Raw genomic sequence first — 19,993 nt, 5'->3', positions numbered from 1 at the left:
TAAAGACAAAGTAGAAAAGATAAAGACATGCTACACATTAGAGATAAAAATTGGAAAAGAATAAAATTAAGAATTAAAAAAAAGCAATTCAAAAAGAATTGCACTAAACAGACTCATGTGTACTCAGTGCACCACAAAACCAACAAAATGAATAACCTTGAGAGGGGCATGCTAAAAATCTCCAGTACTGAAACTTTCCACATCCCATCAAAGTGTCTATTTGCAGCTCACTGTCTGGCAGGAGAGTGTTCAGTGTTTGCTGTTGCTTCCCTCGAACATATGCAAGGGTCTGTATATAACACTAAGTAGAGAGTCTGAAAAGAGCCAAGGAATGCTTATCAAAATAGAGCATACTCAAGACCAAACAAAAACAAGTTCTAAGAGAATGGATAGAAAATGCTCTCTGGCTTGCAGCTTCAGGTCATAAGTTAGTGATGCAAAAATATGTGGAAATTCAGGGACACATTTCTCAGTAACTCACAAGTCAAGAGGACTTTTGTGTTGAGTACAGATGACACCCAGCATAGACAGGAGGCTAGGTGCTTCAGGGGGAAATTTACATCACCCCATGTTGCGTTACTGTATCCACATGAAGAAAAGAGCAAACTATAGCCAAAGCAGAAAGTAACTTGTAGAGGTGAGTTGTCTTCATCAATTAAATTAACGTATGGAATGTTGTAGTGCTGAAAGTACAGAGAAAACTGATGAGATGGAGCTGGGCTGTTGGAGTCATATCCTCTAAAGTGGGTGCATTAGAAGGAAATGCATGGACATTGTCACAAACACTGAAAGCCAGGGCAGGGGGCGGGAGGGTGGGGACAGGGCAGGATGGGTAGCCGAATTTGGGAGAGTAAAACAGAAAGCACAGAAACCCATCTGCACCAGTGAGCCTGTTCCCCACCAGGAATATTCTTTAAGAATCTGGTTGTCAGATATTTCACTTAAAAGTCTTTTAGTTTTTCTAACTGTAAAATAGACTGTAATAGTCTCATATCTGAGTACAGAGCCTTGGTGAAAATAGTTTTAAAATAATTATGCAATAAAGACATAGAATATGGAAACAAGACAAACTTTTAGTTCTCAAGCTATTTACTAACATGGCCACTATCTTGGGTTACTCTTACTGTGACAAATTGCATCAATTAGTGACTAAAAAATCGTAATTCATTCCAGTTTAATTCTGAATGTCAGAAGGCCTAAAATGTTTGTGAGGTCTGTCTGTATTGCTTTGAGGAGTTCTAAGGGAGACTTCATTCCTTCATTTCTCACTTTCAGAGGCTGCTTACATGCTTGGCTTTTGGCACATCCCTTAGTCACACAATCAACAGTGTAGTATCTTGCAGTCACCCTCTTTCTCATTGTGTCTATTCTCTTGTTTTCATCCATGTTTTTTACCTTCTCTCCCTCTTACAAGGAAGCTCACTAATACATTGAGTTCACTCAGATAATTCAGGGTAATCTTGCCATTTGAAAATCCTATACATACCTCATCACTATCTAAAGAAATATTCAGAAGTCAGAAGACTAAGGTGTGGGTGTACCAGGGTGATAATATTTGGCCTACCATAGATGGTCTGCATGCTTAACTATAATCTAGTATAGCAATATATTTTGTTAGAAATAATAGACACGTAATGAGTTTTTAGAATTGAGCATCTCCTAGGATCATGATAAGTATTCCAGGAAAAGGTGATGATTGAACTGTGTCTTGGGGGGATAAGTAGAATGTGAAGGGGACAAGAGAAGTCAATAAATACAGACTGTAGCACTTTGACATACTGTGTGATGCAAGTGTATCGAGGACTAAGGGGATCCAACCCTTTGATAGTCCCCTCCCAGTGTCCAGGAAGAATCTACAACCAGCTGATAATTAATCTTTGATGAAAAGAAATGAATTTATATACACGAAACTCCTTAGTTCATACACCTTATTATTCTATGATAGTTCTCTCTATATACAGCTTCTATTCTGCTCTCATTTTTAGCTCCTTTCTTGTCTGATTTCTCTCTACATTCATCTGCTGTCCCCTTTAGGTTCTATCTTAATTCCTTCATCTTAGTTCTGCCCCTTCTAGGTTCTCATCCATCTAGTTCTTTCCCATATCAGTTCCTCTCCCATCTCTTGCTCTCTCATCTTGTTCTTCCCCATCTGGCTCTTCCTCATCTTCCATCTTGTTCCTCTAGTACTCTCTTTTAGCCCTTTAATCTAGTTCTTCCCATCTAGTTCATTCTTCTCCAGTTCTTACCCATCTAGTTCTTCCGTTCTCTTGTCTCTTTGTCTCGTCTTCAAGTTCTCTCTTCAAAAATCCTCCTCTCTCCCCTTCTACCTCTCTGTTCTTTGTCTTCTCTCAACTCTTTCTAAATTTCTCAGGAATCCAGTTATAAACCCAAGCAATAGCAATCCTCTGCCCGAGCAAGGTCACCAGGTTAGAATTACGGGGTTAAAAAGACAGGTAAGCATTTTCCTCAGACAGTGACCACCAGGCTTTCTTTTATAATCCAAAATGGGAGTGGTAAAAGAAGAGGTCAACTGAGTGCTGATGACCGGTTAGTATATCCAAAAAGGGATCTGTGTGCTCAGTCTACATTCCAAGAAGTGGTTAGGTAAGAAGTTAGGGGTCTATAAAGTTAGTGAGGCTGTAAGAAAGTAGGTTCCAAGCTATTACTTAAGGTCCACCCAACCTAGGCGGTGTCTCCTTGTGGAATTTACCTTAAATCAGGAGACTTGTATGTGGTGGTCTAGACTGTTATTACTGTTAGTCCTTGAATGTGGAGATATCTGATTCCAGTGCTGAAAGGGAAGAAACAGATGGGCTGGGGGGAAGGAAGCCTTTCCTGAGGCTGTTCTCCAAATACCATGAAGGTATATGTCCAAAGAGTGATCAGTCCACACTGTTAGCAATTCTTAGGGAAAAATCAATTGCTATGAAGGCACACATGATTTTCATAACAGAAGACATCTGAGATATATATATATGTGTGTGTGTGTGTGTGTGTGTGTGTGTGTGTGTGTGTGTGTGTGTGTATAGAGAGAGAGCTATAGATATATGTATATAAATAAAACAAACCAAATAACATCAAAAAGCTCCTTGGAATTTGGCTTCCTCTGAAGAAATTCCTTGATCCCTTCAGGTAGTGGCTTTGCCATAACCAGCTGAGTTCTTATAATATTTTCCTGTGGCCCGTAGCACAAGTATGGGTAAGTAAGTAGAAGAGAAAGATCTAGTCAGAACAAGGGGCTGGCGATGAGAGACCTGATCCACACCCTCTCGTTTGCATGGTTGATCTCTCTCTTGGTTAAGCTTTTGGTTGATGCTTGATTTGTTCCTTTCTCACGCTGTCCAGTCACCGCATGCATAGGAGGCTCGGGGATGAGTTAGTTATTTCATTAGTAATGGTAATACTCACTTCACTCATGAAAGTAAATGCATTTTTATGAAAGTTCTCTTGTAGCCCACTTGTACCTCAGTTAGGTTTGTCCTCCTGGGAAAGCCTGGTAATTCAGAGAAAAGCAGTGGAGGTGAGGAAAGCCGAGGCAGTGCTGGCTCCTCTGAGGCTCTCTTAACAGGCCCGTTCAGTAGTGGTATTTTGAAAATAAGTCTCACTTAGCCCCTGACAGTCCAGAGCAAGGGAGGAAGAGATAAGCAGTGGGGAGAGCACCCCAGCCCGTTTCCTTGCTGCAGAGTGAGCTCTGGGGCTCCCTAAAATCTCTGTTCCTGGAGGTTATTCTCATGAGGTTGGCAGCTTTTCTGTTGGCCTCTGAGAGCCTAGGTTGCCCTGGTGAGCCAGTAAATCCTTGTGCTATAGCCTTTCACAGTGTTCCTTACAGAGTGCAAGTCAGTTCTCAGCTTCTTACCCAACGTTTTGTTCTTCATTGTACTGTAAAATTTACAGACTCAAGTCAGCATTTATCATACACTCGGCATCTCCACCCTAACCCTAACCTTAGCATCTACATTTGATATTATTTCTGCCAATATTTAATTCTTTAATAATAGAATGGCTGATAAAGAACACGGCTACAACCTAGCTCTATTAAAGAAGTTTCCCTATGTGTGGGATCCAACTGTGAATCTGAAATGATGATTTTTGTAGTGAAATGCTTTCCTCAAGCATCAATATTACAGTAGTAGCTGCTAATAATATTGATATTAATACTGCAATTCAGGAGCACAGTGGAGCAATTGGTAAGTGGCTCTGAGGCTTTATCTAATACTGTGATTTTTTTTTCCTTGTAGCATAGAAGCAGTTACTCAAAATCTCAAGGCACTGCTTTGAACTATTGCATGAATATAACAGCAGCCTCTTGAGCTATGGAAATTAGTACTTAGACCATGCCTGCCATATAGAATATGCCCATAAGTTGTAGTAGCTGTTAATTACTCTTGGTAATATTGACAAGTTAACATTAGTAAGTTTAATCTTTGTATTCTGTGATTTAAAACTATTCTTTTTATTCAGTTGGTACTTCCTGTGTGAAATGCTAGGTTGAAACAGGAGAATTTCCAACTAAAGGCCAGCCTGAGCTATATACTAAGACCTTGTCTTAGAAAGAATGGAGGGAGGAAAGTTCATTTTACAATGGTTGCTGATGATGTCGTATGTCAGTTTTCATCACTTTTACTAACTTTTTTAATAAATTTATTCTTATCACTTTAGGTGAATCTTGGCAGCAACCAGTACCTGTTCTCAGTCACTGTGGATCCTAAAGAAATGCCCTGCTTCTGTCTACGCCATGATGTTGATGCCCTTCTCTGGCAACCACACTGCAGCAAGCAGGATGACATGTGGGAGCACATTGCGACCTTCAACGCCCTAGGTAGAAAGCATTCTCTTCAGTAGCGTTTCCAGTCCACTCAATTAGTCATCTCAAAGGAAAACTATTCTGCTAGTTAATTGGTTCATGTTACGATTTAGTTGTCTATGTTCTATTCACTGTTAGAATAGAATGATGAACCTGTTCTTACAGTTGCACAGACAATAACACAGAATGAACATGGAAGTGGCAATATAACCATTTGAATCTTTCTAATGGGTTGAATTAAATACTGAAAAAATACAGTTTGAGTAAGGGCTTTGGCATTGTGGTACTCTAGCCCTAAGTTTCTCAGGGTGCTGCTCAGACCCAAGTAAACACACAGAGGCTTATTTATTTACAAACTGTATGACCTATGACTTTAGCCTCTTGCCACCTAGCTCTTTCATCTAAAATTAACCCATTTCTCTTTCACCTTAAATCAACCCATTTCTATTAATCTATGTTTTGCCATGTGTTCCATGGCTTTTCTGGTCTGCTGGTCTGCTGTTCCCTGGGCAGCAGGCTAGTATCTCTTCCACCTCTGCCTTTCTTCTTTCCTGTCTTTCCTTGGATTTCCTGCCTGCCTCTAAGCTGCCTTGCCATAACCAATGGAAACAACATATATTCACAGCATACAGAAAGACATCCCCCAGCACAGTACGTGCACTCGTATTTGTCTCTCAACATTATATAGTTGTTGTACAAGGATGTACATTTTTAATAAGAAGACATACTTCATTGAACTTAAGTGAAAAAGAATCCAGGCCTGGTGGTACATACCTACATTCCCACCACCTGGATGGACAAGGCAGGAGGCAAGAGTATGAGGCCAGCCAGAGTTATATACAAAGAGCCTGACTCAAAATCCAAACCACAATGAAAACAAGAAGCCATGGTAATGAAAGCAATTATGAAAAGGATAAGTATAAATTGAATTTATTGTTAAAATGTATTGTTAAAAATATTTTTTAAAACCACACCTTGAAAAAAATTTAAAAGTATGTAACAATAGACTATGCAATCATTGGTTTTAAGCCAAAAAATATCCATATTGTGTGGGAATTCTGTTATGTTATTTAGCTACAGTTATTGCTTTATTGTAAGCTTATTTTAAATTGGCAGCAAAAATGTAAAATTGTGGGTTTTAATGCCTATATATGTGCAACTCTAATTGATGAGGAAGTTTGTCACCTCGCACTTATGACTAAACTGTTTCACTCAGACTCTAAGTGGATCTGTATGACTTGAAATGCTAAAGGGGTTGATGGATTAATTAATCACACAATTTTGGGCCTCTACTGTAATTCCTATTTTGTAATTATCTTCTTCAGGAAGAGCAAAGTTCATCCACGTCACCTTTAGATGCTCAGAGTCTTCAACTGCATGTCAAAACCCTCTTGCAAATGAATTCTGGTGTGCCTGATCTTAAGTTCAATCAATTTTATATTAGATAGTACTTGAGTTATTATGTGCATTACTATCAAAGTTGCCTGGACAGCTTATGTTCATCTACTCAGATAGATCCCTACATCTTCACTTTTCCATCTTCACATCTTACCTAGTATTTTAAAAGCAGTATTGACCTGCTTGTGCCTCCTGGCTTTACTCACTTTTGCATATGTAAACATATATGTAAAAATATGTAAATATACATGTTTGCATTTAAACCTAGAATTTGCATATGAGAAAACTGTGATATTTTGTTTCCTCCCTTATCCTTCCTTTTTTACTTCCCACTCCCTTTAGAACCTTTCCTCTCCCTACATTGTCATCTGTCTGACCTTTTTATTTCTTTGTATTTACATATATTTGTGTGTGTGTGTGTGTGTGTGTGTGTGTATTTGTGTGTGTGTGTGTATTTGTGTGTGTAATGCATGTGCTTAAATCTAGAGTTGGTATGTGAAAGAAACATGCCATATTTGTCTTTCTGAATCTGACTGATTTCATTTAGCATAGTAATCTCCATTCACATCTGTTCCCTTGTAGATGACATCATTTTGTTTGTTCGTTCATTTGTTTATTTTTCAAGACAGGGTTTCTCTGTGTAGTTTTGGTGCCTGTCCTGGATCTCACTCTGTAGATCAGGCTGGCTTTGAACTCACAGACATCTGCCTGGCTCTGCCTCCCAAGTGTTGGGATTAAAGGCATGCTGCACCACTACCGCCCAGCAAGAGTTATTTATTTATTTTATATATATATATGAGTGCTTTATCTGCATATATGACCTTATGCCAGAAGATGGCATCAGATCCCACTATAGATGGTTGTGAGCCACCATATGGTTGATGGGAATTGAACTCAGGACCTCTGGAAGAGCAGCCAGTGCTCTTAACCTCTGAGCCATCTCTCCAACCTATATTTTGTTCTTTACAGGTGAATAAAACACCATATTTTTGTGAGTGTTTATATCACATTTTCATTATGCATTCATCTGTTGGGTATCTAAGCTAATTCTATATCTTCACTTCTGTAAATAGTGTTGTAGTAAACATGGGTGTGTAAGCATTTCTGGTTCACTAACTTTGGTTTCTTCTATTATATGACCAACTATAACTGGATCATATGGTAGTTCTATTTTTCAGGTTGTGCTGATTTCCATAGTGTCTGCACCAGTGTACACGCCCATCAGCAGTGAAGTGAGGGTTCTTCTTTCTCCACGTTCTTCTAACATTTACTGTCCTTCATTTTCTTAATACCAGATATCCTGAGAATACTCAGGTAGAATCTCAATGGAGATCTAATTTGAATTTCCACATTAAAGATGATAAACATTTTTTATGTCTACTGGAAATTTGTGCTTTCACTTTTGAAAACTACCTGTTCATTTCATCACTCATCACACTGGAGTTGTTTGGCTTTGGGGTAGTTATGACTTCTTTATATATTCTGGATACAAATCATCTCTCTGATATATTGATAGCAAAGATAGTCTCCCACTCTGAGGCTATGTCTTCTCACAATTGTTTCCTTGCTGTGCATTGCCTTTTTAATTCCACATTATCCAATGGCATTTTGGGTTTTATTTCTTGAGCTATTGTAGTCTTTCCCTGAAGTCCTTCCTTTGCTTATCTCTTGTTATTTACATGTTTTTCTATACTAGTTTCTGAATTTCAGGTCTTAAAGTTTTTGATCCACTTGGAATTGTTTCTTCATTCTTCTCCATGTGGCTGCCCTGTTTCCCAGGATCACTTGTTCTAGAGGCCGTAGGATTTCTAATGTTTGTTAGTGACCCCTTTGTTGTCAGTTAGGTTGCTTTGGCTGTGCTTATTTATTTATGGGCCCGCTATACCATTCCACTTATCTGTATGTCTGGTTTTGTGTCTGTGTGTGCTGTTTTTGTTCTTGTGCTCTGTAGTGTGGCTTGCAATCAATAAGTACTGTAATTACCTCTAGCCATTTCTTTCTGCTTAGAGTTTCTTTGGCTATTTAGGGTCTTTTGTGCTTCCATAGGAATTCCAGGGTTGTTTTATCTGTTTCTGTAAAGAATGTCATTAGAATTTGATAAGGTTCTTTGGCAGATTATAAACCACTTTCACGAATAGAGCCGTTTCACAGTACTAATTCTGCCAATCCGTGGGCATGGGAGGCCTTTCCATCATCTAGTGTCGTCTTCATTCATTTTTAAAATAAAATTTAACATGTCATTTTAAGTTTTTTGTTTTTAAGCAAGGCATTAAATTTTTTATATATTTGGTATTTAAAATTTCAGATATTTATTATTTTATCTCACAGAAATTAAATAGAACTGTATTAAGCTTTTTGTTGAAGAGAAGCCCTGTTTTTTTCCTTAGTAACTAAATTAAACTTATATTTTTGCACTTATTAGAAGGAATTGTGGCTTAGTGTTAATGGTACTGAATTCATCCACTGTTGACTATTATGGTATATGTTTTACTTAAGTACTGAAATTTGTGATGGGTACTGTGAAATAGTAAGTGTTCAGTCGAGACTTTTCTCTCATCAGTTTAACATACAGTTATTTTTTTCCCCCTTATATTCTTGTCAGGTTACGTCCAAGCATCAAAGAGAGACAAGAAATTTTTTGCCTGTTCTCCAGATTATTCCTACGCAGCCCTTTGTGAGTGCCTTCGCCGAGTATTCATCTATCGGCAGCCTGCTCCCATGTCCACTGTGCTCTACAACAGAAAGGAAGGCCGGCATGTGGGCCAGGTTGCTAAGCAGCAAGTAGCAAGCCTGGAAACCAACGATCCTATTTTAGGCTTTCAGGCAACAAATGAGAGATTATTTGTTCTCACTACCAGAAACCTGTTTTTAATAAAAGTAAATACGGAGAATTAATCCTCCAACATTTGGCTGAAAAGTTTCCAGTGGCACCTGGAGAGCTGAACAGTTGTACTGTAACCTGTTAAGTTTTAATGTGTTAAATGAAAATATCTTTCCTGAAGTTTTATTTTTAAAGGATATTGGAAATGTATTCAAGATTATGAATCTGTAAAAGCTATAGGATAGATGAAGCTACGGATTTAGAGAACATTGGCTTCTGTAAAAAATATGAAGATTTTGGCAAATGTAGTTATTTTTTAAAATCTGGTGATTAAATCTCATCTTTTATATGACAAACATACAATTCATTGTTTAAAAATAAAAATATTTATCATGTGCTTAGCTCATTGTTTAGATTGCTACAGTCACTATATAGAATGTTTAGGGTAGCAGTAAAATACTGAGCATTATAAGGTATTTTAATGGGCTGAAGTCTACATAAAGAATTGTGAGTCCAGAGTTACAAGAGTACAGCAATTTTGATAATGTTGCTTATAAACCTTAATTGTTTTCATAGTAAGCATAGATTTGTTTATGTATTTTCTCTACTACATTATAGAAAGTTAGGCATTTTCCATTATTGCATAACCAAGTACCACAATGCTCAGGTATTTAAGAGTTTATTTCAGTATCTGGGAGGCAAAGGCTGGAGAATTACCAGTTCAAGGCCAGCCTGGACACATAACAAGACCTTGTCTCAAAATAAAAATAACTCAAGGTTTATGGTTTTTCTTGGTTCTGTGAACTGGCTTCTCATGCTCTGGGTGGTCTCTTGTCTTCTGGTAGGCTAAGCTGTGCTTCCTGCCATGAAAGAGAACAGTCTAAGAGCAAACCAGGGTGCAAGGGTTTGCCAAGCTTGAACTTCCATGGTTGCTAAAAAAAAAAAAAAGGACAGTTTGACTCACATGGCCAGGTCTAGAGAGACGGCAGAGCTGTAACACATTAGGGCCATTGAGGCCATAGCTACATCTGTCCTATGAGGCTCGTAGGACAGATTATACTATAGTTGTCTCATTAAAATCTCTTTACTGTTCTGACAGGTTTTTTTTATTTACACATTGAATTTTTTCTCCACAAATATTTGTGGTTCAGACTTACTCCCCAAACTTCTTTCAATTTGTATTTATTGTGGGTTTGTTTTTTTTATTTTCACATTATTTTTAGAGTTCTTGTTTTATTAAAGTCCTTAGGAATTTAATTGAAGAGGAAGAAAATAAAGGATTATAAGATGGAAAATATTTGTATGAATGTATGTTTTGCCTATCTGGAAAAAATACTCAACTGAATTAAATTTAAACAAGTATTCAGTCTAGGGAGGGGGCTCTGTCGGTAAAATGATTGCAGCAGAAGCATAAAGACCCAAGTTTAGATTCCTGTAACCCACATGAAAAAAAAAGGAAAAGAAAAACAAGCAGACATGGCTGTGTACATCTGTAATCCCAGCATTTGGGAGGCAGAGATGGGAGGATTCTTGCTGGCCACACAGTCTAGCCAAATCAGCTGAGCTCCAGGTTCTGTGAGACCTTGTCATCAAATAAGGTCGAGACTGAGCAAAGTACCTGGTGTCAGTATTTGCCCTCCACATGCATGAATATATGTATGCACACAGACTCATAAACATCTATACATATCATAAGCATACACATATACATAATAGCTCACAGAGAGAGAGAGAAATTTTAGCCAGGTGTGATTGACTAATTTGTTGTTACTCTTGTGGCCTAGTTCATCTGAGACAGTTCGTACTGTAGTCCAGGCTGGCCTGAAACTCGTAGTCACCCTTTTCTTACCTCAGTCTTCTGAACAGCATTATCCAGAACACCCAGCTTCAACTGAATTTTTACTGAATTTAAATATCAATGAAACTCTTGCATTTTTTTCTCTAGCATAGTGAGTGAGACTAGGAAAGGAAGGAGGGAAGCAAGGAAGGTAGGCCATCTCGAGAGACAAAAGAGGCAAAAAAGAGAGACTACACATTGAAATTCTACATAGCTCAGGGGTGGAGCTCTAGCAGTAATAGGATTAAAGATCACTGAGCTTGGACCCTTTATAATCATCGTGTAAAACGAGGAACGCAAACTGTGGAACTCTGATTAGTAGCCAAAAGACTGGGACTTGAGATCTTAGTGGAACTGTTGAAAAGATCCCAAGATTGCTGTCTGGTGAGAGTTTCTAATAAAAACCAAAAGATGTCCTGACCTCCTCCCTTAAGAGTTAAATCCAGATGAGCCTGTCAGTCAACTGGGAAAGAAAAGGCCCAGGAAGCCCTCGGTTCTAAGGACTCAAAGAAAAACTACAGAGCATACCTAAAAATGTAGGTCAATACTATAGTCTCTGCCCGCTGTCCACTTTCACCTTGAGGTTCCCCTAAGCCCACCCCACCCCCCAGTGGCCACTTTGGCCATTGCCCTCCTCATCCTCAAAAATGACTCTTTTTACTTTGTAATAAACTCTTCCTGTCTTCTACAGTGTGTTTTGTGTGTCTTGTCTGAATTCTTTCAACAGAGTTCCTAAAGACTGGGGAGACCAGAGTGAAATATGATAGCACTATGTTAAAAGCCCTGTGTTTGATGACCAGTACTGTAAAGTGAGTAGGTAACTCAGCTCTTTGTCAGAATGTAGTTTTCCAGAGAGAAATTTAAATGGCCTCAGATTATTGCAGAACAATCCCTCTCCATTTAGAATAAAGATGTATAGTTTAGATATAGGAATTTGTAAACATTTTCAGAATTGGAAGATTCTGCAACTTTTCTCTTTCCCTCTTGGTATCAAAGAAGGTTCTTTCATTTTTTTTTTTTAAATATATAAGTATGTATCTTTGAGGAGTCACTAAACTGTTTGAGAATGGCCAAAGAGAAGCCATAGTGATTCACACTACAGGGAAGTCCAAAAGTAGAGCTGAACATTGGTAGGTGGTACTAGAAGACATCATTAAGGCTCATTTTCTCTTACAGTCACTAAGCTCCCTCTCTCAGCTGGTTATATAGTTTGAAAATTTTTTTACCTTACTGCAGTGACAAATACAAGTCTTTAAATCTCATCACTATCATATCCAATAAATGTTTGTTGCAAAAATCATAGTAAATGCCTATTTTGAACCATTGTTTCTAAATGGGTCAAGTGCCCACTGGAGCAAATCTCGGTCATTAGGGACTTCACATTTGCGAGGTACCCACTGGCTTATCCTTTGTGATATTCTCCATACTGGTGCAAGGACTGGATCCAGTAACATACAAAATACATGGAATTAGAAATGATAAGTGTCGCCTCCAATGTAAAGGAAAATAGATGTTGATGCTCAAAATACAAGAAATGTGCAGCGAGAAGCCATTCTACACAAGTGGAAATGTAGCAAAATAAGATTATATGGAGAATTTTGATAAATTTCAATACCTAATTTAAAACTCTTAACAGTGTTGGTGATGGATTGCCTGAAATTCAAAAGAAAAATGTAATGCAAGGAAGAAAGTTTTTCAGAATGGAAGCTATTAAGCAGCACTTACACACAGTCCCAGCTGCTGCCTAGAATGTGGTCGATTCCATTCTAACCACAGGCATCGGAATGCTGGACTGTACTATGCCCAGAGGGTCGAGATGTCCTCAGGCTTGACTCATGGACACTACCACTCTGTTTATATATCCTTTTTCTGTTGTGTGCTGTGTCCCTTGGTCTTTCTCAGCCTTCAGTGTCCCATTTAAGCTCCTACTTTTTATACCTTGCTTGGAGGAACATTGATTGACAGCTACCTAAATCCCTGATGTCTTCTGAATTGCAATTCCTAAAATCCCTGCTCTTCCCCAAAGACAGTTCTTTTTTTTTTTTTTTTTAACCTTTCTGGTATTATGTAAACTGATTAACATACAATAAGCTGCACAATTAAGATATGAAATATGTGTTGATCTAACATTCCTTTTCCTGCCATATAATTCCTAAAGCTATAAATGTATTTTTGTTGAAGCCATGTTCATCTCTTAGAAAGCTCCCCAAACACTGCATGTTGAGGGCTCCTTGGAATCTACAGAGATAAAGTGTATTTTTGTAATACTTTGATGAATAGCTAGTCACCTGTAGGTAACTTCTGAACATATCCCAGCTTTAACAAGGCTCAAGCTCCCTTTCTGGACAAAGTGCACATGGCTGTCGATTTTCTCCAGGATCACACTGCTCTTCTTGCCAGAATGGCACCTTTTCCATATAATCTCTGCTTCCCCCTCTCAGACTGAATCCACTTCCACTCTTTCCCACTGCAGATCCATAACGAAGTAAGTAATAACCATGCCACTGCCTGGATGTTACATTGTCTTGAAATTTCTTCTGCCAAACACCTTAGTCCATGACTTTTGAATTTAGCCTCATTCAATTTTGCAGTACACAGGTGAAACAATCAGTGTCTTTAAAATGGTTGGTTTTAATGTCAGTTTGCCACAGTTAAGAATCAGCTTGGTAGTGAGCCCCACCTGAAGAACTGACTTGATATGGGAAGGCTGGCCACCTTCGGGTAGCAAACCAGATAATAGAGAACCTTTCAGAAGGAAGTTTCTCTTGCCTGCTGCTTACTCACTTGGCCTTCCCTCTTGCTGGCCAAGATCATTGGCCCTGTTGCTGCTCCTGCCCCTTTTCCCATCACAACCAGTAGCAGAGTCAGCACTTCCAAGCTTTTATCCTGGACGAGGGCTCTCGGGAATTTTCCAGGTTTCCAGTACCAAACTGGGACTACTGAGGCACCCTGCTTTGTGGACTGAGTAACTGCTGGTCACCATTCCCTAGTGAGAGAGAACTATTCTGGGACTATTCTGACTGTTGAGGCACCCAACCTCAAAGGACCCAATGTCATGTTCTCACCATCTGAAATGTGATTTGACTGTCATTACTATTTAGAAGCTCATGTAATAAATTCTGGTGTGTGTGTGTGTGTGTGTGTGTGTGTGTGTGTGTGTGTGTGTGTGTGTTTATCTTGATTCTGTTCCTGTAGAGAACCTGACTGACAAGCCTCTATCAAATTGTGTCCTCTTCTGAAGCCATTACTCCCTGTATTTCTTCTGGTGTTGCAGTCTTCTGAATTCCCAGGGAATGGCCCCAAATCTCTGCTTCCCTGTCTTTATAACTATTCTAGGACCTCCCTAGCCCACAGCTCCAAACTCTTCAACATGAATCCCACAAATCAATGAACCATGTCCGCTACAGCATCATCTCCTCTTTTCAGTAACAATTTTGTCAATATAACCACTTTTCTCCTCACTGGGACAAGAAGCAACCGAAGGAGGACAGGTTTCCACCTCATGGGTTAGGGGATGCAGGCTGTTACTGCAGATACCTGAAGCAGCAGGAGCAGCTCGCTTCTGTGGGAGCAGAAAGGTGCTCACTTTGACGTGGAACAGGAAACAGGCAGGAATCCTGGTGCTCAAATGGCTTTCTCCTTTTTACTTTTCTTCAGTCTGGGCCCCTCATGGGATGCTGCTGCACATTTAAATGTGGACCTTCTCTTGTCAGTCTTCTTTGGAAACCCCCAAATGCATGCAAAGGCATGTCTCTTAAGTGATTCTGAATCTTGTCTTTGACAGTGAAGACAGCCAAATGTGTGTTAAGAACAAAAGTATTCATGATGGACTACTGTAATAGAGCACTGAGCTTATAAGAGGTATTATTGTAAAAGGAACATTAAGTAATAGTCAAATTGGATAGGACCTTACATATTAGGTTTTGAAGACAGGGAACTGAAGGAATTTGGGAGCTAAGTAGTACAGGAAATAAATTGACACTTGAAAACATTCATCTCTAGTTAGTGTCGCTCAGCAGCTCAGTGTTTGCTTAACAGGTTCAAGGGCCAGGGTTTGTTCTCCATTACCGTTTTAAAGCAGCATATGTATGTGTGTGTGTGTGTGTGTGTGTGTGTGTGTGTGTGTGTGTGTGTGTGTGTGTGTGTATGCTGTGCCTTTAGCTTATGCCCGAGTTTTCATGATTCTGATGGTGATGACTTAAATCATCTCTGTCCCACATCTCTAGTTTAATAGGTGGATAGAGCATAAGAGCATGGGGTACACACATGCATCTTAATATAGTCTCTTATACTATACATATATAGTATAAGAGTGTAGACAACAGAGAAACTGGAGGCATGAGCTCTTTGCAAGAGCTCCTCAGTAATAGTAGAGGCAGTCAAAGGATAAGGACATAGAAAATATTAGAAAAGAAATAGTAATGGCAGAGGCGGTCAAAGCAGAGGGGCATAGAAAATACTAGAAAAGAAACAGAGTAATGGCAGAGGTGGTCAAAGCAGAGGGACATAGAAAACATTAGAAAGGCGGTAGCAGAGTAGTAGCAGAGGCAGTCAAAGCAGAGGGCAAATAGACAATATTAGACAAGAGTGGCAAAGAAACCATGAAATGAAATATAATACAAATTTCTCTTTAATCATGCCTTTAGGATTAGAGAAAAGTTGTAGAAGAAATATAATTACACATATTAAACCATTCTCTTTTGAACACTTCAGTCTTAAATTCCTTTGAAAGACCTTCCCACATTAAAGACAGAACTCTCCTTTCAGAAACAATAGCAAAACCTCTTGAGATCTTGAAACAAGATGAATGAACACACCTTCAACTTACACATTTAGTGGCAGATTGAAAGACTTGAAAGACTACTAAAGCTAATACATTGAGAGCACTACTTTGAAGGAGCCAGTGTTAGCATACTTTATACATTAATCCTCTTTTTATACCAACCTTAAAGAGAAATTAAGTAGCCGTCTCAGTGACACAGCCTCACAGTGGTGAGGCCTTGATTTGAACCAAGATAATCAGGTCTGCTTTGGACAAACATCAGCTTATCAATGTTTTCCTTTAATGCTGAGAAGCAAAGGCCCCTGGTAAGCTAAGCCAGCACTGTAGCACGGAGCTGTGTCTTTAGTGTATGCCCGAGTTTTCATGATTCTGATGGTGATGACTTAAGTCATCTCTGTCCCACATCTCTAGTTTAATAGGCAGATAGGGCATGGTGCACACACACGTGTCTCAACAACTGCTTTTATTTTGATGTCTGTGACTTTCCTTGCAGTTATCAAAATTATCTTCAAGGACAGGGGCTTTGGAATAGTGGGTAAAAGTTTTCACACCAATGGGAAACTTAATTTCTGATTTTAGAAACTCATGGTTTTATCTCATACGTGGTGGATAGGTCACTTTCCACTGTGATTTTCATGAATACTGGTTTTGGAGTTGCTTTTAAATGAATTCCTTTTTATGATTTCCCCTGTACTCTGAAGAAGCCACTGACTCCAGCTGTGGGATAGCTCCTAAATAGGCTTTAAAAGGTTAGTAGAGCCTGTTTGTTACCTTGAGAAGGAAAGCTGCTGGTCAAGCTGCTCCTGAATAGCTTTCATTCAGGCAATGATTCATTTGCAGGCTTATGTCTGTTTGTTTTTAAATTTTTAAGCATTTATTTTTGGCAAAAAGGGAGCACATGGCAGTGGTCTTGTGTAGGTCAGTGGACAAATTGGAGTCAGTTCTCTCCAGTGAGTTGCAGGATCAGACTCAGGTCCTCAGGTTTGGTATCAGTGCCTTTCTTTACCTGTTCAGCTCTCTTACCAGCTCCTCTTTGCTAAGAGTCATTTGACTCTGTCCTCCAACTCTTGGCTCCAGTATATTTTTAATTGACAATTAAGGCATGATGTGCCTTGATCAAATCTACTCACCTTTCCCTCCCTTCCAGTTAGTTCCTCCTACATCTGCACAGCACCACCACCATTTTTCCATTTCACCTTCACGTGCTCTTTTCTTTCTTTTTTAAAAACCCAATGAGCCCATTTAGTGCTGTATGCATGTGCATGAGTACGGGAGCATCTACTGGAGCATGTGTAGATGTCTGGGGACCATATCACTGAATGATACTGACTCTCGGCTTCACAAAGCCATTGGCCTAAGCTCCTCAGTAGGGATGGCACTTCACGGGCCCCTCCCTCACGCTGTTGTTTCAAATAAATTCTCTGGACGTATTTTCTTAAAGTACTGTTTTAATGTTTGTTTAATCTTGGCCTAAAAGCACTTGTTTACTTGTCTGTACACCCTGTTTTACAAAGATAGCAGTCATCTAAACTCCCTGATAAGCCCAGTGTTCATGAGTCACCTACAAAGCTGGAAAACCTGGGGTCCTGTTTGCCACGTCGGCCTCCTGTGAAGACAGGTGCAATGACAGACTTCTGTAGATGAGTGAAGTTCTCTGATAGACATATAACTAGTAGCTCCCATTGCCTTCCTGATAGGACTTGGAAAGCGTGATTCCTAAGAGTTGGCTCATTGAAGAGAGGGAGGAGGGGAGCAAGCATCTTTCCGTTAAGAAATGTGTTCACTTGGCATTAACAAGCATTGATCTCAGGTCTAACAACAACATGAAATCACAACACAGACTGATGTAGACTTAGAAACTCTAGTTGATTTATGATAAAGTACCAAAAATAATGGTGCTTTTATGGGTCAAAAATTCTGATTTTAATCAACAGAGAAATTCAATTTTGCCATATGTATTTACAGCTGGTAACGTGGAAATTTTGAGAATTACATCCCCTAATTTTCTCCAAGAATTGTATTTAAAAGAACATTAAAAAGAGGTTGCTATATGTTTTTAATCATTAATTTGTTTTTACCAAGAGGGAAATAATGTGTTGAGAAAGAACATTCTTAAAATTATGTTACTTAGCTTATTTTGCCCATTCTAGGTGTCCAAAAATAATCATGGTAAGAATCCTAGAGATTGATTAGTTTGGGATATTCCTTGTTGTACTAGTGTTCTAATAAAGTAAATATCTAAAGTAACAAAAATAAAACAGACTGGAGAGGGAATTAAGCTTATTAAAATGCTAACTTTATAATAAATGAAAAGATTGCCAGGGCATCCCCATGTAATTGAAAGGACACCAAGGTGTGGAAGTATTGTATAGCATGGAGAAAACTCAACCATTGCTGGCTTCCGGGTGGAAGAGACTCTGAGCCACAGAGTGCATGAAGCCTGTGGAAGCTGCAAAGGCAAAGAAAAGGAATGCTCCCCATCGCCTCTCCAACATCTGCTGCCTTGCCAATAGCTTGACTTTAGAACTGTCAGTACTGGCTTTGGATTTCTGATCTCCAGAACTCTATATCAATCAGTTTGTATTTGTTTTCTTGGTGCTGTGACCAGATATCTGATACAAAGTCTGAAGGAAGTCTTCAATTTGGTTTCTGATTTTGTTTTTTAAAACAGGGTTTCTCTGTGTAGTTTTGGTTCCTGTCCTGGATCTTGCTCTGTAGACCAGGCTGGACTCGAACTCACAGAGATCTGCCTGGCTCTGCCTCCTGAGTGCTGAGATTAAAGGCATGTGCCACCGATGCCCAGCTTGGTTTCTGGTTTTAAGAAGAGGTAGTACCTCGGGGCAGGGAAGGCATGATGGCAGAAGCGTGAATCAGCTGTTCTCTTATCAGCAGTCAGGAGTCAGAGAGTAGATAGAAAGGAGGCCAGTCTCTGTAAACTCAAGCCCTGATCCAGTGAACAACTTCCTCCAATGAGGCTCCACTTCCCAAAGGTCCATAATCTTCCAAAACATGTAGGATCCCAGTGTTGAAACTCATAAGCCTATCTGTACTTTTCCTTTCAAACCACAGCAGCACAATTTAAGCTTTTGTGCACAAAAACCTATGTAGGACATTTACAGTCAAAGCACAGTGTAGACTATACTGTTTAAAGTGACTGTATTTGTAATAATTTGCTATTTTTGTGATTTGCTGTATTAAAAAGTATAAAACGACCTGCCAAACTAAATGAATCCAAGATTTATATTGTGATTGATATTAAATTATGTACATGTGTATGTCTCTATCACTCTATCTACAGATAGATTGAAAACAATCTCTACTTCAACTCCTTTCAAAGTAATTTCTGGAAAGCAGAAATTTGAAGTGGACTAATGACGAAATGAGGAGAGGAATACACACTTTGCGAAGGCTACTGAGGAAACAGGAACCAGCTCACCAAGCTGGAACTCTATGGTAACCCTGGACTCAGATCCAAACACCGGGCAGCCCGAGGGAGCCTCAACCAGATACAATCAGAAGTACTATTTAAACAACTCCATTGTTTCTGTATGACCAAATGTGCCTGTGGCTTCCTTTTTTATCCCCTTCCCTGTTCACAGGTCACAAGGATATAGCATTCTTCAGGGGAGAAGAGCATCTGTGGCCTTTTCTGCTCAAGTGAAAAACCAGAACTGATTCTCTGAACCCATTCAGGGTCCTTGGTAAAGACGTTAACATTTCTGAGAAAAGTCTTTCTCGTTTGAGAACGTAGGCAGATCTGTAGCTTCACAGACAGTTCTCTGCTTGCTCAAAACAGGGGCCTTGTACTAATGAACCGACGCTGAATTCCTCACTAGATTTCCTAGTTTAAAGAGGACCCTGTTTTTTGTTTTGTTTTTTTGTCATCTGCCCCCCGTAAAATGACCTAATCAGAAAAGAAATCAAGATTCCCAATATTAGAGAATATGATCAGTGACATGACATTTATTTTTAATAAATATGACATGACATTTATTTTTTAAAAAATTGGATGATGATTGGTAATGACAATTGTGTGAATATTAGGAAAACAACGAAGAGTCTTCAGGCTAAAAGGACTGAATTTTTACAGAGAAACCCATATCTGAATAGTGCCATGAACTTTCCCAGTAACAACACAAAATTATAATCCTACATACTTCAAAGAAAAAAAAAAACCCAGTTCACCTAATTTTCCCCCAGTTCTACTGACAAATAAAAATGATGGCACAGTAAATTAAAAATTCTGTCATAAGGTTATTTCCAATACAGAAATTTTTATCCTAAAAATTATCAGCTTAAGTTCAGATTAGATACATTCCCTGTGTGTAAGCTCTCAGAATAGTGAATTTT

The 19,993-nt window shown here is 39.0% G+C and overlaps 1 protein-coding gene across 2 annotated transcripts in view; it reads left to right on the top strand.

Moving 5' to 3' along the window:
• Nudcd1 (NudC domain containing 1) overlaps nt 1-10,318 on the top strand; it is a 63,538-nt gene extending 53,220 nt beyond the window's left edge. The window contains exons 9-10 of one of the 2 annotated variants that reach the window (XM_028867946.2): nt 4,660-4,819; nt 8,805-10,318. In XM_028867946.2, the coding sequence (XP_028723779.1) occupies nt 4,660-4,819; nt 8,805-9,097 (453 nt within the window). In that variant the 3' untranslated portion in view covers nt 9,098-10,318. The remainder of the gene's footprint in view (nt 1-4,659; nt 4,820-8,804) is intronic. The other variant, XM_028867947.2, reaches the window with a different exon arrangement.
• The last annotated feature ends 9,675 nt before the right edge of the window (nt 10,319-19,993 follow it).

Source organism: Peromyscus leucopus, chromosome 20 (genome assembly GCF_004664715.2).
Source record: "Peromyscus leucopus breed LL Stock chromosome 20, UCI_PerLeu_2.1, whole genome shotgun sequence".
In the NCBI taxonomy this organism is placed as follows: Eukaryota; Metazoa; Chordata; class Mammalia; order Rodentia; family Cricetidae; genus Peromyscus; species Peromyscus leucopus.
This window is presented reverse-complemented; position numbering and strand designations above follow the sequence as displayed.